General features: G+C 54.1%; 1 protein-coding gene across 1 annotated transcript in view; it reads right to left on the reverse strand.

The window, feature by feature from the left end:
- The window catches only part of pkhd1l1.1 (PKHD1 like 1, tandem duplicate 1), a 291976-nt gene that overhangs the window by 127529 nt on the left and 139081 nt on the right, over positions 1–25366 (reverse strand). The window contains 15 exon segments of the mRNA XM_072468659.1: positions 3226–3305; positions 7275–7431; positions 7897–8053; positions 9915–10089; positions 10945–11094; positions 12209–12457; positions 13643–13912; positions 13915–14392; positions 14394–14459; positions 14461–14631; positions 17271–17494; positions 20183–20353; positions 22263–22451; positions 23052–23156; positions 23404–23546. Of these exon segments, the coding sequence (XP_072324760.1) occupies positions 3226–3305; positions 7275–7431; positions 7897–8053; positions 9915–10089; positions 10945–11094; positions 12209–12457; positions 13643–13912; positions 13915–14392; positions 14394–14459; positions 14461–14631; positions 17271–17494; positions 20183–20353; positions 22263–22451; positions 23052–23156; positions 23404–23546 (2785 nt within the window).

The raw sequence follows: 25366 nt of genomic DNA on the forward strand, positions 1-25366 counted from the left end.
TGTGTCGGGGCAGCGTGGCTCGCTCCGGGGAGAATCGCCTGTATCGGGGCAGCGTGGCTCGCTCCGGGGAGAATCGCCTGTATCGGGGCAGCGTGGCTCGCTCCGGGGAGAATCGCCTGTATCGGGGCAGCGTGGCTCGCTCCGGGGAGAATCGCCTGTATCGGGGCTGCGTGGCTCGCTCCGGGGAGAATCGCCTGTATCGGGGCAGCGTGGCTCGCTCCGGGGAGAATCGCCTGTGTCGGGGCAGCGTGGCTCGCTCCGGGGAGAATCGCCTGTGTCGGTGCAGCGTGGCTCGCTCCGGGGAGAATCGCCTGTATCGGGGCAGCGTGGCTCGCTCCGGGGAGAATCGCCTGTATCGGGGCTGCGTGGCTCGCTCCGGGGAGAATCGCCTGTATCGGGGCTGCGTGGCTCGCTCCGGGGAGAATCGCCTGTATCGGGGCAGCGTGGCTCGCTCTGGGGAGAATCGCGTGCCTGTATCGGGGCAGCGTGGCTCGCTCCGGGGAGAATCGCCTGTATCGGGGCAGCGTGGCTCGCTCCGGGGAGAATCGCCTGTATCGGGGCAGCGTGGCTCGCTCCGGGGAGAATCGCCTGTGTCGGGGCAGCGTGGCTCGCTCCGGGGAGAATCGCCTGTATCGGGGCAGCGTGGCTCGCTCCGGGGAGAATCGCCTGTATCGGGGCAGCGTGGCTCGCTCCGGGGAGAATCGCCTGTATCGGGGCAGCGTGGCTCGCTCCGGGGAGAATCGCCTGTGTCGGGGCAGCGTGGCTCGCTCCGGGGAGAATCGCCTGTATCGGGGCAGCGTGGCTCGCTCCGGGGAGAATCGCCTGTGTCGGGGCAGCGTGGCTCGCTCCGGGGAGAATCGCCTGTATCGGGGCAGCGTGGCTCGCTCCGGGGAGAATCGCCTGTATCGGGGCAGCGTGGCTCGCTCCGGGGAGAATCGCCTGTGTCGGGGCTGCGTGGCTCGCTCCGGGGAGAATCGCCTGTGTCGGGGCAGCGTGGCTCGCTCCGGGGAGAATCGCCTGTATCGGGGCAGCGTGGCTCGCTCCGGGGAGAATCGCCTGTATCGGGGCTGCGTGGCTCGCTCCGGGGAGAATCGCCTGTGTCGGGGCTGCGTGGCTCGCTCCGGGGAGAATCGCCTGTATCGGGGCAGCGTGGCTCGCTCCGGGGAGAATCGCCTGTATCGGGGCAGCGTGGCTCGCTCCGGGGAGAATCGCCTGTATCGGGGCAGCGTGGCTCGCTCCGGGGAGAATCGCCTGTGTCGGGGCAGCGTGGCTCGCTCCGGGGAGAATCGCCTGTATCGGGGCAGCGTGGCTCGCTCCGGGGAGAATCGCCTGTATCGGGGCAGCGTGGCTCGCTCCGGGGAGAATCGCCTGTGTCGGGGCAGCGTGGCTCGCTCCGGGGAGAATCGCCTGTATCGGGGCAGCGTGGCTCGCTCCGGGGAGAATCGCCTGTGTCGGGGCAGCGTGGCTCGCTCCGGGGAGAATCGCCTGTATCGGGGCAGCGTGGCTCGCTCCGGGGAGAATCGCCTGTATCGGGGCTGCGTGGCTCGCTCCGGGGAGAATCGCCTGTGTCGGGGCAGCGTGGCTCGCTCCGGGGAGAATCGCCTGTATCGGGGCAGCGTGGCTCGCTCCGGGGAGAATCGCCTGTATCGGGGCAGCGTGGCTCGCTCCGGGGAGAATCGCCTGTATCGGGGCTGCGTGGCTCGCTCCGGGGAGAATCGCCTGTGTCGGGGCAGCGTGGCTCGCTCCGGGGAGAATCGCCTGTATCGGGGCAGCGTGGCTCGCTCCGGGGAGAATCGCCTGTATCGGGGCAGCGTGGCTCGCTCCGGGGAGAATCGCCTGTATCGGGGCAGCGTGGCTCGCTCCGGGGAGAATCGCCTGTATCGGGGCAGCGTGGCTCGCTCCGGGGAGAATCGCGTGCCTGTATCGGGGCAGCGTGGCTCGCTCCGGGGAGAATCGCCTGTGTCGGGGCTGCGTGGCTCGCTCCGGGGAGAATCGCCTGTATCGGGGCAGCGTGGCTCGCTCCGGGGAGAATCGCCTGTATCGGGGCAGCGTGGCTCGCTCCGGGGAGAATCGCCTGTATCGGGGCAGCGTGGCTCGCTCCGGGGAGAATCGCCTGTGTCGGGGCAGCGTGGCTCGCTCCGGGGAGAATCGCCTGTGTCGGGGCAGCGTGGCTCGCTCCGGGGAGAATCGCCTGTATCGGGGCAGCGTGGCTCGCTCCGGGGAGAATCGCCTGTATCGGGGCAGCGTGGCTCGCTCCGGGGAGAATCGCCTGTGTCGGGGCTGCGTGGCTCGCTCCGGGGAGAATCGCCTGTGTCGGGGCAGCGTGGCTCGCTCCGGGGAGAATCGCCTGTATCGGGGCAGCGTGGCTCGCTCCGGGGAGAATCGCCTGTATCGGGGCAGCGTGGCTCGCTCCGGGGAGAATCGCCTGTGTCGGGGCAGCGTGGCTCGCTCCGGGGAGAATCGCCTGTGTCGGGGCAGCGTGGCTCGCTCCGGGGAGAATCGCCTGTGTCGGGGCAGCGTGGCTCGCTCCGGGGAGAATCGCCTGTGTCGGGGCAGCGTGGCTCGCTCCGGGGAGAATCGCCTGTATCGGGGCAGCGTGGCTCGCTCCGGGGAGAATCGCCTGTATCGGGGCAGCGTGGCTCGCTCCGGGGAGAATCGCCTGTATCGGGGCAGCGTGGCTCGCTCCGGGGGTTCTCCGGCCCGGCCCCGGGCTGAGACAATCCCGCTCATGGTTTAAAAAGAATGTCGTCCCGAAGCTGGGCCCTCAGCCACACGTGGCGACGGTTAACAGAGTTGACCAGCACAGCGCAAACCAATGTCTCAGAGACAAAGCTGCCACTTTGCTCAGGCTGCACAACCTCCCGATCTCAACGAGGAACTGGAAGGTCAACAGCTTAGAATGAGGACACGATCGGTCTCCTCATCCCGCCCGTCCACCGTGGGAATAGTCATGGAAATCCTTCCCAATTGGCCTCCTCATCCTGCCCGCCATGGGAATAGTGATGGGAAGGACTGGAACATCCTGCCCAATCTGTCTTCCCGATCCTTCCTCACATTGTATGACTTCCTTTTCCAAGTTCATGTCCACATTCTGTTGATATGAGATACAATTGGTTTATCCAGAGTCACTGTGGATCCAGACAGATTCACACAACCTGCAGCCGGAACCGGTCGAAACATGGTCCTAGACTTTGGACAATGCCCCTTCGCTCCAGGTGCTGTTACCTGGAGCTTTCCTCCGTCTGTGATGAGAATGTTTTCTGTCTGTAGCTCGATGTCAACTTCATCAAATACAAGCGTTCCACCTGTGGGCAAGAGATTGATGTTATGAATAGGACACAACACCAGTGAAACGTGACAGAACTCTCTGACCCAGTCACTGCGGGAGTCTGACTGTGATTACAGAAAGTTCTGGAAAATCTCAGCCGGTCCAGCAGCATCCGTGCAGGAGGAAACAGAGGCAACACTTTGAGTCCGATATCGCTCATTTACAGAGCTGAAGGAAGGTGGACATGTGATGGGTTTTATATCTTGAATGGTGATGGTGGGGATGAGCAAAAGGAATGGTCTGGGACAATGTTTATATCCTTGTTATTTAATCTCTCCCACCCTGTACCCTATCCCAGACCCTCCCCTTGCTCTTCCCATCCCCTTCCCCCCTATTATAGAACATAGAACAGTACAGCACAGAACAGGCCCTTCGGCCCTCGATGTTGTGCCGAGCTTTGTCGGAAACCAAGATCAAGCTATCCCACTCCCTGTCATTCTGGTGTGCTCCATGTGCCTATCCAATAACCGCTTGAAAGTTCCGAAAGTGTCCAACTCCACTATCATAGCAGGCAGTCCATTCCACACCCTAACCACTCTCTGAGTAAAGAACCTACCTCGGACATCCCTCCTATATCTCCCACCCTGAACCTTATAGTTATGCCCCCTTGTAACAGCTACATCCACCCGAGGAAATAGTCTCTGAACGTCCACTCTATCTATCCCCCTCATCATCTTATAAACCTCGATTAAGTCACCTCTCATCCTCCTCCGCTCCAAAGAGAAAAGCCCCAGCTCCCACAACCTTTCCTCATAAAACCTATCCTGCAAACCAGGCAGCATCCTGGTAAATCTCCTTTGTACCCTTTCCAATGCTTCCAAATCCTTCCTATAGTGAGGTGACCAGAACTGCACACAATACTCCAAATGTGGTCTCACCAGGGTCATGTATAGTTGCAGCATAACCTCACGGCTCTTAAACTCTTGACCGCATAAAACCCATCACATTTCTACCTCACACCGACTCGAAACGTTAACTCTGTTTCTCCCACCACTGACCTGCCGGGTGATCCAGCATTTCCTGTTTTTATTTCAGATTTACAGCATCCGCAGTATTTCGCTTTTATTGAGCTATGCTCAAATGAACGAAACTAAAGTCTTTTCCAAAATATTTCCAAAGTTGATCAAGAATGGGGGACACGGAATTAAGGTGACATGCGGAGGAAGCGGTGGTGACAGAGTGTGGTTAGGATCTGGAACGTGTGGCCCGAGAGCGTGGTGGAGGCAGATTCAGAAAAGAGAACCGGGTCATCATCATCTGAAGAAGAAAAATATTGCAGGGCCAAGAGGAGAATATGGGGGAGAGACAGGGGGCGAGATTCTCCGACCCCCCGCCGGGTCGGAGAATCGCCAGGGGCTGGCGTGAATCCCGCCCCCGCCGGTTGCCGAATTCTCCGGCACCGGAGATTCGGCGGGGGTGGGAATCGGGCCGCGCCGGTTGGCGGGCACACCTCTGCGATTCTCCGGCCCGAATGGGCCGAAGTCCTGCTGCTAGAATGCCTGTCCCGCCGGCGTGGATTAAACCACCTCTCTTACCGGCGGGACAAGGCGGCGCGGGCGGGCTCCGGGGTCCTGGGGGGGCGTGGGGCGATCTGGCCCCGGGGGGTGCCCCCACGGTGGCCTGGCCCGTGATCGGGGCCCACCGATCCGCGGGCGGGCCTGTGCCGTGGGGGCACTCTTTTCCTTCCGCCTTTGCCACGGTCTCCACCATGGCGGAGGCGGAAGAGACTCCCTCCACTGCGCATGCGCGGGGATGCCGTGAGCGCCCGCTAACGCTCCCGCGCATGCGCCACCCGGCAATGTCATTTCCGCGCCAGCTGGCGGGGCACCAAAGGCCTTTTACGCCAGCTGGCGGGGCGGAAATCAATCCGGCGCGGGCCTAGCCCCTCAAGGTTAGGGCTCGGCCCCCCAAGATGCGGAGACTTCCGCACCTTTGGGGCGGCGCGCGGCCGGACTGATTAGCGCCGTTTTTGGCGTCGGTCGGCGGACATCGCGCCGATACCGGAGAATTTCGCCCAGGAGGTGAACAATTCCTTCAGAGAGCTGGCAGGGAGTGGGGAGAATGTGGAACTCGCTGGGAGTGGGGAGAATGTGGAACTCGCTGGGAGTGGGGAGAATGTGGGACTCTCTCCCACAGGGAGTGGGGAGAATGTGGGACTCGCTCCCACAGGGAGTGGGGAGAATGTGGGACTCTCTCCCACAGGGAGTGGGGGAGAATGTGGGACTCGCTCCCACAGGGAGTGGGGAGAATGTGGGACTCACTCCTAACGGGAGTGGTGAGAATGTGGGGCTCTCTCCCACAGGGAGTGGGGAGAATGTGGGTCTCACTCCCACAGGGAGTGGGGAGAATGTGGGACTCGCTCCCACAGGGAGTGGGGAGGATGTGGAACTCGCTCCTACAGAGAGTGGGAGAATGTGGGTCTCGCTCCCACAGGGAGTGGGGAGAATGTGGGACTCGCTCCCACAGGGAGTGGGGAGAATGTGGGACTCGCTCCCACAGGGAGTGGGGAGAATGTGGGACTCTCTCCCACAGGGAGTGGGGAGAATGTGGGACTCGCTCCCACAGGGAGTGGGGAGAATGTGGGACTCACTCCTAACGGGAGTGGGGAGAATGTGGGACTCTCTCCCACAGGGAGTGGGGAGAATGTGGGACTCGCTCCCACAGGGAGTGGGGAGAATGTGGGACTCTCTCCCACAGGGAGTGGGGAGAATGTGGGACTCGCTGGGAGTGGGGAGAATGTGGAACTCGCTGGGAGTGGGGAGAATGTGGGACTCTCTCCCACAGGGAGTGGGGAGAATGTGGGACTCGCTCCCACAGGGAGTGGGGAGAATGTGGGACTCGCTCCCACAGGGAGTGGGGAGAATGTGGGACTCGTTCACACAGGGAGTGGGGAGAATGTGGGACTCACTCCTAACGGGAGTGGGGAGAATGTGGGACTCTCTCCCACAGGGAGTGGGGAGAATGTGGGACTCGCTCCCACAGGGAGTGGGGAGAATGTGGGACTCGCTCCCGCGGGGAGTGGGGAGAATGTGGGACTCGCTCCCACAGGGAGTGGGGAGAATGTGGGACTCACTCCTAACGGGAGTGGGGAGAATGTGGGACTCTCTCCCACAGAGAGTGGGGAGAATGTGGGACTCTCTCCCACAGGGAGAGGGGAGAATGCGGAACTCGCTCCCACAGGGAGTGGGGAGAATGTGGGACTCGCTCCCAGTGGGAGTGGGGAGAATGTGGGACTCGCTCCCACGGGGAGTGGGGAGAATGTGGAACTCGCTCCCACGGGGAGTGGGGAGAATGTGGGACTCGTTCCCACAGGGAGTGGGGAGAATGTGGGACTCACTCCTAACGGGAGTGGGGAGAATGTGGGACTCTCTCCCACAGGGAGTGGGGAGAATGTGGGACTCTCTCCCACAGGGAGAGGGGAGAATGTGGGACTCGCTCCCAGTGGGAGTGGGGAGAATGTGGGACTCGCTCCCACGGGGAGTGGGGAGAATGTGGAACTCGCTCCCACGGGGAGTGGGGAGAATGTGGGACTCGCTCCCACGGGGAGTGGGGAGAATGTGGGACTCGCTCCCACAGGGAGTGGGGAGAATGTGGGACTCGCTCCCACAGGGAGTGGGGAGAATGTGGGACTCGCTCCCACAGGGAGTGGGGAGAATGTGGGACTCTCCAGACCCTACACTCCTTCCGTGCAAGACTTTCAGACCCAGAGGGAAGTGGGAACTTTAATCCAACCGAAACAAATGGGCTGAATGGCCTCATTCTGTGCTGGCCCCATTCTACTACCCAGAATGCAATGTGCTGGCCCCATTCTATTACCCAGAATGCAAAGGCACATGCTCAACGGGCCAGCCTGTGTGGAGCCCAGAATTTCTCACCATAAAATACACATTGGGTTGCGCAGAGAAACTCTGATTCCTCGGGTGAATGAGGCCTTTCGAGTATTTACCTTGAATGACGAGCATCTTCAGAATGGCGGTACTTTGGTCCAGTAAGATACTCTGTCCTCTGGTGATGACGACAAGTGAACCTTTATCAGGAGGTGACTGACCCCCCCACGTGTAAGGCGACGACCACACATCAACATAGTTGAAATCTGCATAGTCCTGGAACCAAACAAAGAACATTCCGGTATATGAGAGGCATTCCTGGCCTTTGCCTTTCCCCAAAATCAGCACAGAGCTTTTACAAAATCACTCCGCTCTGTCACCAAGGGTGTGGACATTCAAAGTCTGTGAGCTTAAACCACTTTGACCTTTCCTCCAGGGAGCTGAGTGGCCGAAATTCCTCAACAGTTTTTCCCAAATCCAAGTGGAATTGTGGAAATAGGGGAATCTCTGCGTAGCTGCGTAGCTCCTCGGCTTCAGCAAGTCATTTCCAGTTTGTGTCCAGCAGTTTAGAGGCAATTTGGCCAGAATGGAGCCGTTTTTTTACAGCAGATATTACATTGCTATATCAATCGAATCGATGCACCGGACTCCAATCCCCAGCACCTTGTACCGCCATGACCCCCAGAGCCCGACCACTACCCACTCCAAGATTCCAGGCCTCAGGAAGGTGGGTTCTCTTACCACTTTGGCAATACCCTTCCCCCGAACGTTCACCAGGACTTTAGCTTGTTGGGAGGGTAAATGTGCGTTGGTAACACAGACAATGGTGGTGTGATTCACAGACTGGATTTCACAGGGGGTTTCAGCAATAGTCACGATATTCTCACTCATGTCTGAACTGAAAGAGAAAACAGGACATTGTTAGAGAATTGAATATTACTCACCCTGTGTGACCAATCACAACCATCAATTTCTGTCAACGAGTTTACAACAGACCCAGACCAGGAGGTCGAGAGCTGTGGGCCCAAAGGCCTAAAGCCCCCAGTTCCTTCCAAACCACTCCCCCTCACCACACCCCCCCTCGCCTCACCTCATCCTCCTCACCTCAACACCCCCTCGCCTCACCCCCCCTCGCCTCACCTCATCCCCCTCACCACACCCCCCCCTCGCCTCACCTCACCCTCCTCACCTCAACACCCCCTCGCCTCACCTTCCCCTCGCCGCACTCCCCTCGCCTCACCCTCCCTCACCTCACCCTCCCTCACCTCACCCCCCTCACCACACCCCCGCCTCACCCTCCCCTCGCCACCCCTCCCCTCACCACACTCCCCTCGCCACACTCCCCTCGCCTCACCTCACCCCCTCACCACACCCCCCCCGCCTCACCCTCCGCTCGCCACCCCTCCCCTCGCCACACTCCCCTCACTCCACCCCCCTCACCTCATCCCCCTCACTACAACCCCTTGCCACACTCCCCTCCCCTTGCCACTCCCCTCGCCACCCCTCCCCTCACCACCCCTCCCCTCGCCACCCCTCCCCTCACCACCCCTCCCCTCGTCACAACCCCCTCGCCATCCCTCCCCTCCCCACCCCCCTCCCCACACTGCCCTCGCCATACATCATGGGTTCAATTCAGCGGAATCAAGTTAAAGTCTGTGTGTTTAGCGGGTGCATCTGGGTGGGTGCAGCACTGGGTAACATTCCGCTATCCAGCGGAACTCTCACCAGCAGGAATAGCTCCTCGTTGATCGAGGCGCCATTTTGTCCGGCAGCTGATCTCCCCCCCCCTCCCCCCTTTCAGGCCCCCCTCGCTCATTTGACCCACCCATCACACCCCAACTTTGGGGAGACCCCCGGGAACCCCCGCTCAACCCCTCTACCTGGCAAGGCTCCCCCCCGGGCTCAATCCCTGGCAGTGCCAATGTGCCCAGGGGCCGGGGATGTGCCAAGGTGCCACCCTGCCCTGGCGTCGACCACCAAGGGGTCTCCAGTGGTCTTGGTAACCCCTCTCCCCCCAGTGGCCATTACAACTGTATTAAACGGCACCCCGGCGCGATCTCCCGGGCGCCGGGTGAATCCGACAATTGTAAGTAAACAGATCTGGATCTCGCCAGCGAGGGCGCAATCCAGATCGCGCTGGGTGGACCGAGTCGGTGACATGTGATTGGCCCGCGTGAGGTTCACGGCATTTCAGCCGTTGCGCCCGGATCTGCAAAGGGCTCGCTGAATCGCGCTCCATGTCTCCAATTGTTCGTGTCGTATCGGGACAACCTTTCTAAACTCGATCTGAAATCTACCATTGCAACCTCACCAATATCAAACCTTGAACTGACAGACTCAAGGCTCTTGTTCTGTTGTTTGGAGAGTGACGCACAGCTGGCAGTATAGCTCTGACCTGGTAGCCTGGCGACACTCCAAACTGGGATTTCGAGTAAGGAGCTGTGATGCCACCTGTCTGGACAGTCTGACTGACGGCACACGCACTGGTACTGGGCTGTAAGCTGGGGATGTATCTCAGTGAGGAGTCACTGGTTTCTGAGGGGAGAGTAGCCAACTGGTGCAAATAGGTTCAAAATAACAAGGATATTTAGTATATGCATCATTATTTTCAACTGCCTATGCTATATTGAAATGATTTATATAAACTGTGCTTGTCAACATTTAATACAAACAATTCTATTTACTATAACAAGTACGAATGGAATGTGAAATGTTTCAACAGTGTTAAAAGTTTCTCCGAATGTGATTTTGGATCTCACCCGAAACCAGTGCCGGTGATCGTCAATTTGGTGCCTCCTGCAGTCCCTCCTCTTTGAGGGTTTATGTTGGCAATGACAGGGGTCAAAGCCGATCTATAGGTGAAGCTGTCAGGCAGTTGGCTCGAATCTTTACCATTTACAACCTGCACGTTACATGTCAGCTGGGGTTCAGTACCTGTGCAAGGAAAGTTTGAAAAAGATAAGTTCACGTCCGGCCATGGCAGTGATTGCTGCTAACACTTCCATCTCCTTCAAACAATAGTGGTCCATCAATCTCCAGAATACAATGCACGGGTTTGTTGCGTATTTGGGACCATAATTGGTGAGAAACAGCGAGACTCCAATTTTTCAAAATATGCCGAAAAAAAATCATTCAAAATGTTGTGCGTTTGCCTTCATCTTGTGTGGAAATTCTTTCATTTATTAGTTATTTAAATATTAGATATTGGGCAGAGAGGGGAGGGCAAATCAATTGTCTGTCGGAAGGGGGTTACCGTGAGGATGAGCGAGTTAAAAAAAAAAAATTTAGAGTACCCAATTATTTTTTCCAATTAAGGGGCAATTTAGCGTGGCCAATCCACCTACCTTGCACATCTTTGGGTTGTGGGGGTGAGACACACGCAGACAGGGGGAGAATGTGCAAACTCCACACGGACAGTGACCCAGGGCCGGGATTCGAATCCGGGTCCTCAGTGCCGTAGGCAGCAATGCTAACCACTGCGCCACCGTGCTGCCCCTGAGGATGAGCGAGTTTGACAGCCAATGGCATGAGTGTGGGGGTGGGGGTTATTGGAGGTCATGTGATGAAGTCTCCAGACACACACCCAATCAGAGTTGGCCACCCTAGTGGTGAGGCTGTTGCTGCAACGAGAGACGGGCAATAAATGCTGTCCCGGCTGCTGGACACCCATACCCTGGGAATGTCTTAAACAATCAAAGAATCCTCCCACTGAAATGAGACACAGCAGCCAGACACCAGCTTGTTGCTTGTGGCAAGAATACTTCAATCGGATCACTGATTGAACCTTACCGTTATTGAGTGGCACCTGACAGGACAGAGTGCTGGAGTCGGAGGCTGATGGTATCACTCTGCATTCACCGTCGCACACAAACACTTGGGACTTCTGTTGGTCAAACCCAACACCTCTTATGGCCAACATCAAACCTCCACCAAAACCCCCTGTGCATTAGGAAAAAAAAGATTAAAACACAATGAAAATTGTTATGGGAGTGAATTTAATTTGTTTGCAATGTGCCTGGATTCTTGTACAGTCATTTGAACGGAATCTAATAAAATCTGTGATTTGGTGTCCTTGGCTATTGGTGCTGGCGTCCGATCTGGAGTTTAGATGGTGAATGGTCCTGTACGAGCTGACCCTGTTCTTACACAGGGGTCTTTAGCATTTGGAATCCTCTCCCTCGGAGTGCACTGGAGTTTGGGTCGTTGAATATATTCAAGGCTGAGATAGGTGCATTTCTGATTGACGAGGGGGTCGAAGGTTATGATGGATAGACAGGAAAGTGGAGTTCAGGCCACAATCAGATCATCCATGATCTTATCAAATGGCAAAGCAGGATCGAGGGGCTGTTTGGACAACTCCTGCTTCTATTTCTCATGATCTTATCCACTGGGCTCCGGCGGAGGGATCTGGATGCGAAGCGTCTCTCCATACTCCAAGGGCAGTGAGACCAAGTATCGAACTCTGTCCCAAGTCGGATCAGCCAAGATCAGGATTAAGATCAACCCCTCGTGATCCTGTGTTCCCAGTACCACAGCAATGAGTTAATTTACACATTGATACATTCAGAGACCAATAATCCAGGAAGGGCCATTCGAGGGCCTCAGTATCTTTTCATTTTTGGTTTTGGAATGTGGGTGTTGTTGGAAATCTGGCATTTATTACTCATTTCCAATATTTCCCTTCCCTTACAAGGGAAATGTAAATGTGATCCCCGAGATCGGAGGGCAGTTGAGAGCCAGCCATGTTGATGTGGGTCTGGAGTCACCAGTAGGCCAGACCGGGTAAGGGCAGCAGATTTCCTTCCCTAAAGGACATGAATGAATATGGGTTTCTACTACAAGCCAACAGCTTCATGGCCATTTTCACTGAGACTAGCGTTTTTTAAAAACAAGTTTGTTAAACTGAATTTAAACTCTCAACCTGGGACTGGGGCCCATGCCCATCTTTCCGGATTATTGGTCACCGAATGGAACAGCTATCCAATCGCACCCTTCCACAATTCACCCAATTCCTTCATTGTCTTTGCAAAGGAAGAATTGTGACTGTACTCGCCTTCAGGTGGGGAGACGCTGGTTATATTGAATTGATAATGAAATGACAGCCAGGTTGCTGCAAAGCCCCTCCTGACATGTTTCAGAGCAATGGGGAAAGTTCCACCAGCATGAGGCCCCACAACGCACTCAACACGACTGTCGTTGATCGTGGTCACATTACACAGGACATTGTCGATCGAGATGGTGACATCAGAGGCAACGGATCCAAAACCTGACCCAACGATGGTGATTGTTGACTCACTGACACCTGAAAGCAAGGAGAGGGAAAGAATTCTGAGAATCTGCCAATTGTTGATGCATTTAAAGGGAAGTCACAGGAAGGAGGCAGGGAAGAAGGAAATACGGTAATGGGAGGATCCTGTGGAGCATGTACACCATCATGGAGCAGATGGGCAGGTGGCCTCTTTCCGTGGGTAAATCCGATTTAATTCTTGCCAGTCCTCGAATCCTTTAAGAGATGTGTGCTCTCCCCTTCTGTCCTTTTGCATTAACCTGATTTAAATCCCTTCACCACTGACGGCCGTGCCTTCAGCTGCCCGGACCTCAAGCTCTGGAACCCCCCCCCCCCCCTCTCCTGAACCCCTCCACCTTCCTCATCTCCTTTCAGACTCTCCCTAAGAGCGATCTCTTTGACCAAGGTATTGGTTCTCTCTACGTGGTTTAGGGTGCCAGTTTGTCCGAATACTCCAGTGGAGCAGCTGGGGACATTTTACTCGGGTTGAAGCAGTGACATCAATGCAAGTTGTTGTTGTAATGTGAGGGGAAGAGAAAGACACGTATTTTCCCCCCGAGTTCCGCAGCTCAGCTGTGCTGCTCATTCCCACAGACACAGAAAAACCTCCCAAGCTGCTCTCGCACATTTGTGTTCCGGATGATATTGTGCAGGAACTGACTGTCTGACTGTCTGTCCTCTGGGGGGAAGCTCGTGCCCAATATTTTTCAATAACTTTGTTTCTTCGTAATCTAGCAGAGGAGTGGCTATGGGATGGTAAGCTACTGATAAGGGGGTAAAGCTCACTTGGTTTCACTGGCAAATGGGGGGACACAGGATTACAGTGCTCCCACAATATGCAGTTGTTCTAAAGTCACAAAGCTGATAGAAGTCAATTACGAGGAAAGGATCTGCATTTTTTAAAAATGCATTTACCCAATCCTTTTTTTCCAATTAAGGGACAATTTTAGCGCGGCCAATCCACCTGCCCATCTTTGGGTTGTGGGGGTGAGACCCACGCAGACACGGAGAGAATGTGCCAACTCCAGATGGACAGTGACCCGGGGCCGGGATCGAACCCGGGTCCTCCGCACTGTGAAGCAACAGTGCTAACCACTGCGCACGGATCTGCATTGATACAGTATCCTCCATGACCTCAGGTGGTGCCAAAGTGGGCAGCACAGAAACATTTCAGATGATTACCTTCCAACCACCACTTACCAGTCACTGGAGTCACAGCGAGAATATCTGGAGTCTCTGTCTGGTTGTAGGTAAATTTAAGGATTGGATACACTGTGGAACGAACAATGATCTTCACATCGACAGTGTCTGGGGGGCCAGCTGGCGTGATACACTGGACTTCACCTGGTGTGACTGACCGAAGATGACACGGAGAATGATGAACTGTCACTGTAGTTTCATTCTGCACAAAGCCATTTCCTATTATTAACAATGGTGTGCCCCCATGAACACCGCCCGATGCTGGTGAGAGGAGGCTCTGGCACTGCTGGTGATAGAAATCTCTCTGAGAGACAGACCTTTGTTTAATGTTAAAACTCTCAAGGAGTGCTCGCCAACAGGTACAGGACCCACTGTACATTTCAAGGTACTGTCCGAGACTTCGTGAGGAACAAAGTAAACGTCTCCAATTAAAACAAAAGTTGCGTCCACATGGCTCCCAAATCCATGGCCATTGACAGTCATCTCTGTGTAGGTGCTGTTCAGGATTGAGGATGAGACATTCAGGATGTTTGGTGCTGCGCTCTCTATATAGGAGAAGTCACAGGGTCCTCGACACACTGCCGGGATGCCACGAACAGAAAGCTCGACAATCCCATTGGAGGCTACGGAAGCTGAAGAATCACAGGTGACATGTGTGTAGTTTGCAGAAACCAGCAGGCAGGGGACATTGGCTAACTGAACTGTGACATCTCTGAGATCACTTCCAAAACCTGAGCCAGTGATAGTTATCCCTGGCCCCTCCCATCGTGGATCCGACATTGGAGCTAACATCATCGACGTGTGGAAGGAGCACAAAGCCGACGGCTGAATTCATTGGTTATAGTGTTGAGAGCAGCGCCCAGGTTGTGGACTCTCATGGACACCAGGGCTGCGATGCCAATATCCATCATCCCCTCAGGGTCCACCAGACACACTACTTCACTCTCGGTGCTGTTTTCAACGATGCAGGGATGTGCCCCAACCAGCACCTACAACAAAGCAACAGGTCAGTCAGAAGGCCTGCTTCCCAGCAACACACCAACCTCACATCTCCTCAGTGTCACTTATGTGGAATGTGTCACTTCTCTCCAGAAACAGTGAAAACGCAGCAGAGACTGAGGGGAAGAGGCTCAAGGTGAAGGATGAAGAATCTTCAGTAGCAACATGAAGAGAGAGCGGAAAACTATTAAATACACAAACAACACATTGCAGTTTTACATATTTTAAACGTACAAAGAAAATCAAAGGGCTCAGAACTTGAGGAAGCACCAATTCACTGGGCAGCCCCCCAAATAATGTCACAAATCAAACTAAGGACCAAGGAGATGAAGCTGAAAACCAGAGTACAGGGGTCCAAAATCAATCAATCCTGAAGGACAGGCCATGTTTATCCCAGGCACAAGGAGGGAGATTTGCGATTCAGCGGAACAATTATGGGGAGTCAGTCAATGTGTGGAATTCCAGATGAGTCGGATAGTTTACCATCGGGCTGGGGTCCGGGGGGGGGGGGGGGGGGGGGGGGGGGGGAGATGGGCTGGGGAGGGGGGGGGGGGGGAGCCATCATCCTGCAGTTCCAGGTGAAATAGTGTAACTGTTTATCAGCAGTGTCCTTGAGGATTTGTCCAGACTGAAGGGGCGGAGATGGGGAGTGTTGCCATCCTCTTTGCGGAAGTGACAACCTGGATGGATGGTGATGATGTCTCTGTTACTTTACAGAGCGTCAATGTGTCAGCTCGGGTACATCTTTACGCTGCATCAGAAAGCTGAAGGTTTAAGATCAACCCAGAGATCAATGCCACAGAAATTTGCTTCCCCAGACTGCAATAGAGACTGGGGCAGTGAGTATATTCAGTGGAGACTGGGTCAGTGAGTATATTCAGTGGAGACTGGGTCAGTGAGTATATTCAGTGGAGACTGGGGCAGTGAGTATATTCAGTGGAGACTGGGTCAGTGAGTATATTCAGTGGAGACTGGGTCAGTGAGTATATTCAGTGGAGACTGGGGCAGTGAGTATATTCAGTGGAGACTGGGTCAGTGAGTATATTCAGTGGAGACAGGGGCAGTGAGTATATTCAGTGGAGACTGGGTCAGTGAGTATATTCAGTGGAGACAGGGGCAGTGAGTATATTCAGTGGAGACTGGGTCAGTGAGTATATTCAGTGGAGACTGGGTCAGTGAGTATATTCAGCGGAGACTGGGTCAGTGAGTATATTCAGCGGAGACTGGGTCAGTGAGTATATTCAGTGGAGACTGGGTCAGTGAGTATATTCAGTGGAGACTGGGTCAGTGAGTATATTCAGCGGAGACTGGGTCAGTGAGTATATTCAGTGGAGACTGGGTCAGTGAGTATATTCAGTGGAGACTGGGTCAGTGAGTATATTCAGTGGAGACAGGGGCAGTGAGTATATTCAGTGGAGACTGGGTCAGTGAGTATATTCAGTGGAGACTGGGTCAGTGAGTATATTCAGCGGAGACTGGGTCAGTGAGTTATATTCAGCGGAGACTGGGTCAGTGAGTATATTCAGTGGAGACTGGGTCAGTGAGTATATTCAGCGGAGACTGGGTCAGTGAGTATATTCAGCGGAGACTGGGTCAGTGAGTATATTCAGCGGAGACTGGGGTCAGTGAGTATATTCAGTGGAGACTCGGTCAGTGAGTATATTCAGTGGAGACTGGGGCAGTGAGTATATTCAGTGGAGACTGGGTCAGTGAGTATATTCAGTGGAGACAGGGTCAGTGAGTATATTCAGTGTAGACTGGGTCAGTGAGTATATTCAGTGGAGACTGGGTCAGTGAGTATATTCAGTGGAGACTGGGTCAGTGAGTATATTCAGTGGAGACTGGGTCAGTGAGTATATTCAGCGGAGACTGGGTCAGTGAGTATATTCAGCGGAGACTGGGTCAGTGAGTATATTCAGCGGAGACTGGGTCAGTGAGTATATTCAGTGGAGACTCGGTCAGTGAGTATATTCAGTGGAGACTGGGGCAGTGAGTATATTCAGTGGAGACTGGGTCAGTGAGTATATTCAGTGGAGACAGGGTCAGTGAGTATATTCAGTGTAGACTGGGTCAGTGAGTATATTCAGCGGAGACTGGGTCAGTGAGTATATTCAGCGGAGACTGGGTCAGTGAGTATATTCAGTGGAGACTGGGTCAGTGAGTATATTCAGCGGAGACTGGGTCAGTGAGTATATTCAGCGGAGACTGGGTCAGTGAGTATATTCAGTGGAGACTGGGTCAGTGAGTATATTCAGTGGAGAGTGGGTCACTGAGTATATTCTGGACCCTTTCTGCTGGGTATCCTCCAAAGTATCCCCCAGAACCAATTGGAAAGAGGGCGGGAGAGGTCTCTTTAGTGTCTTCCTGGGTCAATATTTTTTCCTCAACCGACATTGAAGAATGCTGGTGGTCTCTTGCTGTGTGAGAAACTGTGTTTCCTACATTAATCCAGCGACTACAATTCAAGAATTACTTTATTGGCTGCAAAGGTTGCGAAAGGTCTTCTAGAAATGTAAGTTGCTGTTTGGGTAAGAGATTAAGCATTGGTAATGTTACAGATAATGACATTGCCAGCATGGAAACGGCAATTTCAAATGTGCTTCGTTCATGTTCAAATGTGTTGTATTACCTCATTAGCACAACTGATGTTACTAAATCCAGTGCCAGTAATGGTTAGTCTGGAGTTCACTGTCCCTTGCGAAGGTGTGATGCTGCAGATGGTGGGTGAATAACAAGGGGAGAGGCGGAATGGGAGACTTCCCTCATCAGTATTGTTGTTCGATGCCTGTTTACAGAGGGGCTTCGATGCTGTACAGGTATCATCGGGCTGTGAATGTAGCTTCTCAGAGTGTCCTTCAAACCAACAAACACACAAACAAACAATCAGCTGTTAACCCAGAGAATGTGTGTGTTGTATGGGGGAGAGGTGGTGGAGGGGGGGGGGGGGGGCAGGGGGGTGAGGAGCGGTATATTCAGTTTTATGGACAAGAGAAGCTCAAAATGTATTGATTTGCTGCAAATAATTCCGACTCTGAATAATTTTCTTTTGTTCTACAATAAATATCAATAATTCACACTGACCAGCATTGGGCCCCATTCCATCACTGCCCTGAGTTTACAATTCTCCTCCTGGTTTCCAGCCCCTCAACCCCCCCTATCTCTGTAACCTCCTCCAGCCCCTACAACCATCCCTATCTCTGTAACCTCCTCCAGCCCCTAACCCTCCCTATCTCTGTAACCTCCTCCAGCCCCTACACCCCTCCCTATCTCTGTAACCTCCTCCTGCCCCTACACCCCTCCCTATCTCTGTAACCTCCTCCAGCCCCTACAACCATCCCTATCTCTGTAACCTCCTCCAGCCCCTAACCCTCCCTATCTTTGTAACCTTCTCCAGCCCCTCAACCCTCCCTATCTCTGTAACCTCCCCCAGCACCATGACCCTTCCTCTCACTGTAACCTCCTCCAGCACCATGACCCTCCCTATCTCTGTAACCTCCCCCAGCACCATGACCCTCCCTATCTCTGTAACCTCCTCCAGCCTCACAACCCTCCCTATCTCTGTAACCTCCTCCAGCCCCTCAACCCTCCCTATCTCTGTAAACTCCCCAGCACCATGACCCTCCCTATCTCTGTAACCTCCTCCAGCCCCTCAACCCTCCCTATCTCTGTAACTGCCTCCAGCCCCTCAAACCTCTCTCTTGGTGTAACCACCTCCAGCCCCTCAATTCTGCCTATCTCTGAAACATCCTCCAGCACCATGACCCTCCCTATCTCTGTAACCCCCCCCCCCCAGCACCGTGACCCTCCGAGATATCATTACGTTTCCAAATCTGGCATCTTGAGCATTATTTTTTTTTAATAAACATTTTGTTGAGATATTTTTGGTTTTACAACAACAAAATAAACAATGTACATGAATCTATAAACATAGTGCAAAAGCCGTCTCCCACCCACCTTTATTAATCCCCTACTCTAAGCTAAGCTAACCCCTCCACCCTTCTGCTGACGATTAATTTTCCGCAAAGAAGTTGACGAACGATTGCCACCTCCAGGCGAACTCTAACAGTGACCCTCTCCAAACAGAGAAAGCTAGCTCTGGTAGTCTGTGTCGAGGTATTACGGTACCTGGTAATGCTGGAACACCATTGGTAGATATTGTATGTTTCCCATTGGTCAAGCTGTATGGTAGCTCCGCCCTGCTAGGTGGGGTATAAGAGCCCGTGCCGCCCCAGCAGCCTTCCTTCTGTACCTGAGCTGCTGGGGGAAACATCTAGCTTATTAAAGCCTTCAGTTGGACTACAACCTCGCTTTAGTGGTCATTGTGCATCACTAGCCATGTCCGATAGCCAGGTCTCTGATTTCGGGGGCTTTGAGTCCCTCCAAGCTAATAGTATCCGTCTCCGGGCTACCAGGGAAGCAAAGGCCAGAACGTCTGCCTCTTTCTCCTCCTGGATTCCCGGGTCTTCTGACACCCCGAAAATCACCACCTCTGGACTGAGCGCCACCCTTGTTTTTAACACCTTGGACATGACATCTGAAAACCCCTGCCAAAATCCCCTAAGCTTCGGGCATGCCCAGAACATGTGGACATGGCTCGCTGGTCCTCCCGCACACTTTGCGCACCTATCTTCCACCCCAAAGAATCTGCTCATCCGGGCCACTGTCATGTGAGCCCGGTGAACGACCTTGAATTGTATCAGGCTGAGCCTGGCACACGTTGCGGATGCGTTGACTCTACTCAACATGTCAGCCCAGAGACCATCCTCTATCTCTCCCCCCAGCTCCTCCTCCCACTTGTGCTTCAGCTCCTCGGTCTGCGTCTTCTCTGACCCCATTGGTTCCTCGTAAATGTCCGAGACGCTCCCTTCCCCTACCCACCCTCTGGAAACTACCCTGTCCTGAATCTCCCTTGGTGATAGGAGCGGGAAGGTTGAAACCTGTCTACATAGGAAATCCTGCACCTGCAGGTCCCTGAATTAGTTTCCCCTCACCAATCCAAACTTCTCCTCCAGCGCCCTCAAACTCGGAAAGCTCCCCTATCTTGAGCATTCCTCATATCTCCTGTCCACTCTTGGTGGTCAGGAATTTCCTGCTTTGGGATATCTGCTGTAAGGCATGGTGCGAATGTACATCTTTTGGTGCGATTTGGTGCAAAACCATTCCTCGGCAAAATATTTTGGGCATGACCTAACGGAAAGGTTTTGAGGTGTGGTAGCAAGCAGGGTCCGCCGGTGGCATAGAGGGCCATGGGCACTGAGCCCCCTCGCTCTCCCTGGCCCAGTGATGACCTCCCGAACGATGGCAACCCACCCCCCCCTGCCCCCACCAAGCCTGTCCACGCTGTTGATTTGTTACTCTACTTAGAGGTCCACAGCACCAATCATAACCTCACCCAACTCACCCAGGGTAACACCGAGGGGGAATTAACTAATCCCAGGATTTTCCTGTACTGCTCCATATGATTAACTTATTGAGGAAATGCCTTACATCGCCAGACCAGCCTGTAAATCTTCCAAACTATAACACGGATAAACATCTCACCTGGGATATATTCTGCTTCAATCCCTGCCAAATAAACATGCACCCGTTTGCTGCTTTCCTCAGCTGGCCTCACATTCACCATTCCTTGCAGCAAGATACTTTGCTTCTGGTCCACGTAACCACTGCTGTAGAAAAAGGCCCCAGGGGAGGTGAAACGGTAAGAGAAGGAGCCTGTAGAGAAAGAGCAACAGCCATCAGGGGCCGAGAAATCACCAACTCAGCTTCACACTGTACCCAAGAACAACACAAAGCCATCAGTATAAAGAAAGAAAGAGTTGCATTTCTGCCCTATGGCACGATAGTGTTTCTGTTAGTGGATCGGAAATCCAGAGGCCAAGACTAATCTGGAGACTCAACCCAAATCCCACCATGCCAATTGGGGTATTTAATTTTAATTCATAAACGAAACCCGGAATATAACGCTAGTCTCAGCCACAAAACTACTGAATTGTCTTCACAACCCAGCTGGTTCACTGATGTCCTTTAGGGAAGGAAATCTGCCGTCCTTACCCGGTCTGGCCTACATGTGACTCCAGACCCGCAGCAATGTGGTTGACTCTGAACTGCCCTGTGGAATGGCCCAGCAAGACGCTCAGCTGTCAAGAAGGTGGCTCAGAACCACCTTCTCAAGGGTAGTTAGGAATGAGCGGCAAATGCTGGTCTAGCTCAATCCTGTGCATGAATACTAAAAAAAAAGAAATCTCAGAATGTCCCAAAGTGCTTTGCTAAACCCCGCCCCCACCTGAAAACCGGTGCTGGAGAATACGGCAGCCGGCGTTGGAGCGGCGGGGCGGGATTCACGCCACCCCTGGGGATTCTCCAACCTGGCGGGGGATCGGAGAATCCCGCCCCACTGGTCTCACAGTCAGCATTTCCAATAAGAACAGAGGGGGGGGTGGTGGAGATTCCCCTGGTGTCCTGGCCAATATTTATCCCTCAGTCAGTGTGTCACAAGCAGGCGACCTGAGTTATTACAACATTGCTGTTTGAAGGATCTTGCTGTGCACAATGCGGCCACTGGGCGGGATTCTGTGAAAACCGGTGGGGCGGGGAACTCCGGCGGGAAGGAGTGGCGTGAACCACTCCGGTATTGGGCCGCCCCGAAGCGGAATCCTCCGCACCTTCAGGGGCTAGGCCGGCGGCGGAGTGGTTTGCGCCGCGCTGGCCTGCGGGGAAGGGCTTAGCGCCAACCAGCGCCGAAGGGCCTCCGCCGGACGGCGACACGGGAGCGCTAACGTGTCCTGGCGTCATCCCAGCGCATGCACAGGGGGGTTCATCTCCGCGTCGGCCATCGCGGACTGTTACTGCGGCCGACGCGGAGGAATAGAGTGACCCCACGGCACAGGCCCGCCTGCGGATCGGTGGGCGCCGACCGTGGGCCAGGCCACCGTGGGGGCAACCCCCGGGGTCAGATCCTGCCGTGTCCCCCCCGTGGACCCCGGAGGCCGCCCGTGGAGCCAGGTCCCGCCGGTAAGTACCTGTTGTAATTTACGCCGGCCGTAAACGGGCGGCCACTCGGCTCATCGCGGGCCGGAGAATCGCGGGGGGGGTGGGGGGGGGGGGGGGGGGCGCGCTGCCAACGGCCCCCGACCGGTGTGCCGCGATTCCCGCCCCCGCCAAATCCCTGGCGCCGGAGAATTCGGCAGCTGGCAGGGGCGGGATTCACACCGTCCCCCGGCGATTCTCTGACCCGGTGGGGGGGAGGCGGGGTCAGTGAATCCCGCCCAATTCCCACATCACAACAGTGAACTCACTTCCAAAGTACTTCATTGGTTGTAAAACACTTTGCGATGTCCTGAGGTCAGGGTTATAGAAACCCCAAATCTTTTTCTTTCCACAGGAGTCTCATTAAAAACAGTCAGCTTTAAAAATGCACAAAGCAAAGCTTCACCTCGTTGAGATTTATGTTAGCGTGAATGAACCTCCTGGATAATTTGCAACAATCTGGAAATAGGTCAAGCTAAATTTTTACTCACTCAACAGAAGGCATGTTAATTCTCAAGGTTCTCCTGTACATCAATGGGATTTTACAGAAATGAGGAGCTTCCTTTGAAATGCAATGCAGGGGTGGTGAACTTGCCTGATTCAGTGCCAGCCTCCCCACTGATAAATCCGCTGCCTTTGTAGTTCACATCACTGGGCCTGGAGACGCTGAAGACTCGGTACCTCAACCCTTGGATTAAAGTTGGGGCCTTCCACTGCCATCGCACTGTGTCCCCAACAAAGATATCCAGGATCGAGGGGTTCCAGTTGTACCCCACTCCCAGTGCTGTCGGGAAAAAATGGTGACCAATGGGAATAGGAAACATTTTTGAAAAATGAAACCATCATCGCAATAGAGAAATTCAAGAATTTACAAGTTTTTAAATTCGCAGTCAGTGACATCTTCGCACTTCCAAGATGTCTGTGTTTCAAGGGAAACATTCCATCCCCTCGGAGAGAGCTTCATTCATTTCACTGAGTGTTTGTCACGCTAAACAGAGATTTCACCTTTTTTCTGACACCAATTCAGTCACCTCCAGGGTTCAAGGTCCGGGGAGTCACGAGGGGGCAGAACCCTAAAATTCAAGCCAGGTCGTTCAGGGGTGATACCGGGAAGCACGTTGATGCACGATGGGGAGTGGGAATCTGGAACCCTCTCCCCCTCAAAAAGGCTGGGGGTCAGCTGAAAATTTCCAAACTGGGTTTGGTAGGTTTTTCTGACGGGAGTGTGTTAAGTGGGAACGAAACCAAACTGGGTAGATGGAGCCTACCATCTAATGAAAAAGGTTTTGATGGTTTGAATGTCTTCCTTCTGGTTGCAATGTTTCTATTTACCATAGAGAGCTGGGCCACATAAACATCACAGTTTGGACAAAATGGCACTTACTGTGGTTGCTGCCGTTGTTGGTGATTACAAAGTTTCTTCCAGTTGAATTGAGGACACACTCCAGCAAGTTTGGTGACGCGAAGGTTATGTGACATGGAACAGAACCTGTCAACGTCGCACATCACAGAATATTCCAGAGCAGAAAAAAAAACAGTCACTGATTGTTATAAAATCTTGCTGTAATTCAACCTAATCAGATTAATCATTTGCGGAAAAGGTGGTAATGTGAAATATGAAGTTACTCTAGCTATGTATTTACAGGGCAATCATTCGACTATTGAGGAAGTGTCTCAAAGCACAAAGGAGTAGAAGTTTCACTGAAAGGTATAATTACAGGTTAGCGTAACCTTACCAATTTGGACACTATTGTCATCTGGGACTGGACTGAAACCAGAGCCAGAGATGGTGATTTTGGAACCCCCATAAACTGATCCGGTCCGGGGAGTGACTCCTGTTACACGCAACACGTACTCAATGGAAGCATTTACCGAATTGCTGCCACGATAGAGAGAGAGGAACAATCTAATTAGAACAAAGCATTAACGTTACTGAAAATGAAACAAAAAGTACAGATGAAATTTTTCAGGAAATGTTATCATTCAGTCCCTAAATGTAAATTTGATGTAGGAATATGGGGCTCGATTCAACCAAATAGGAATAAAGTCCCCTAGCAGCACGTCTAGCGAATGGTTCCCGGCACTTGCTGGGAAACACATGACTATTCAATAGGACTCACGGTGTGTAAGGGACCTCGGCAGGGAGCAGGCGACCAGGGCCGCACATAGCCCCGTTTTGTACAGTGGGGAAATCCTCGCCGGAACTCCCCAGTGTAGCGAGAGATCAGGGGCGAGATTCTCCGACCCCCCGCCGGGTCGGAGAATTGCCGGGGGCTGGCGTGAATCCCGTCCCCGCCGGTTGCCGAATTCTCTGGCACCGGAGATTCAGCGGGGGCGGGAATTGTGCCATGCCGGTGGGCGGGTCCCCCCCCGGAGATTCTCCGGCCCGGATGGGCCGAAGTCCCACTGCTGGAATGCCTGTTCAGCCGGCGTGGATTAAACCACCTCTCTTACCGGCGGGATAAGGCGGCACGGGCGGGCTCTGGGGTCCTGGGGGGGGGCGCGGGGCGATCTGGCCCCGGGGGGTGCCCCCACGGTGGCCTGGCCCGCGATTGGGGCCCACCGAACCGCGGGCGGGCCTGTGCCGTGGGGGCACTCTTTTCCTTCCGCCTTCGCCACGGTCTGCACCATGGCGGAGGCGGAAGAGACCCCCTCCACTGCGCATGCGCGGGGATGCCGTGAGTGGCCGCTAACGCTCCCGCGCATGCGCCGCCCGGCAATGTCATTTCCGTGCCAGCTGGCGGGGCACCTTTGGGGCGGCACGAGGCCGGACTGATTTGCGCCGTTTTTGGCGCCGGTCGGCGGACATCGCGCCGATTACGGAGAATTTTGCCCCAGGATCTCCGAGGCACCCATAGCGAACCCCGACCATCCCCAGCCACAACACACAGTGGAAGAGTCCGCAGCAGCCTCCCCACCCACACTGGGCATCCACCGCCTGATCGTGTGGTGAAAAGCTTGGTACCTTGCCAGTGCTAACCCAGTAGTACCCATGCCAGTTGGCACTGCCACTCAGGCACCTTGGCAATGCCAGGGTGCCAGACAGTGTCAGAGTGCCCAGGTGGCACCATCAGTGCCAGGGTACCACCCTGCCCAAAGGACATGCAATGGGGGGCTTCTGACTCCCTGGGAGACCCCCACTTGTGCCGTCCCGTCTGGTCCCCGTTAGTGGGGACAAGTTTTTTTTTTCAAAAAATATACTTTATTCATAAAATCTATCATAAACATTACAGAACATTTCGAATTGTCTTGACTGTACATTTCCATCAGAGTTACACATTCCCTTGACTTTCTGCCATTCAATTTTGATAATATTACACGCATATCACTCTTTACGTTACAATTCCTTCTTAAATATTTACATTGTCATGTTTGTTTTATACATTGGAGTGTTAATGACCCAGACCGAGGGGGGTTTACACTGTTACCCCCCCCTCGGTGTACATTTGCTGGAAAGACCTTACACAGTGGTCTTTCCCCATTGCGCCTTGGCGGCAGCTGCCCCAAGCTTGAGTGCGTCCCTCAGCACGTAGTCCTGGACCTTGGAATGTGCCAGTCTGCAACACTCGGTCGAGGACAGTTCTTTGCACTGGAAGATCAGCAAGTTTCGGGCAGACCAAAGAGCGTCTTTCACCGATTTGATGGCCTTCCAGCAGCAGTTGATGTTTGTCTCGGTGAGTGTCCCTGGAAATAGTCCGT

This window comes from Scyliorhinus torazame, chromosome 11 (genome assembly GCF_047496885.1).
Source record: "Scyliorhinus torazame isolate Kashiwa2021f chromosome 11, sScyTor2.1, whole genome shotgun sequence".
NCBI lineage: Eukaryota > Metazoa > Chordata > Chondrichthyes > Carcharhiniformes > Scyliorhinidae > Scyliorhinus > Scyliorhinus torazame.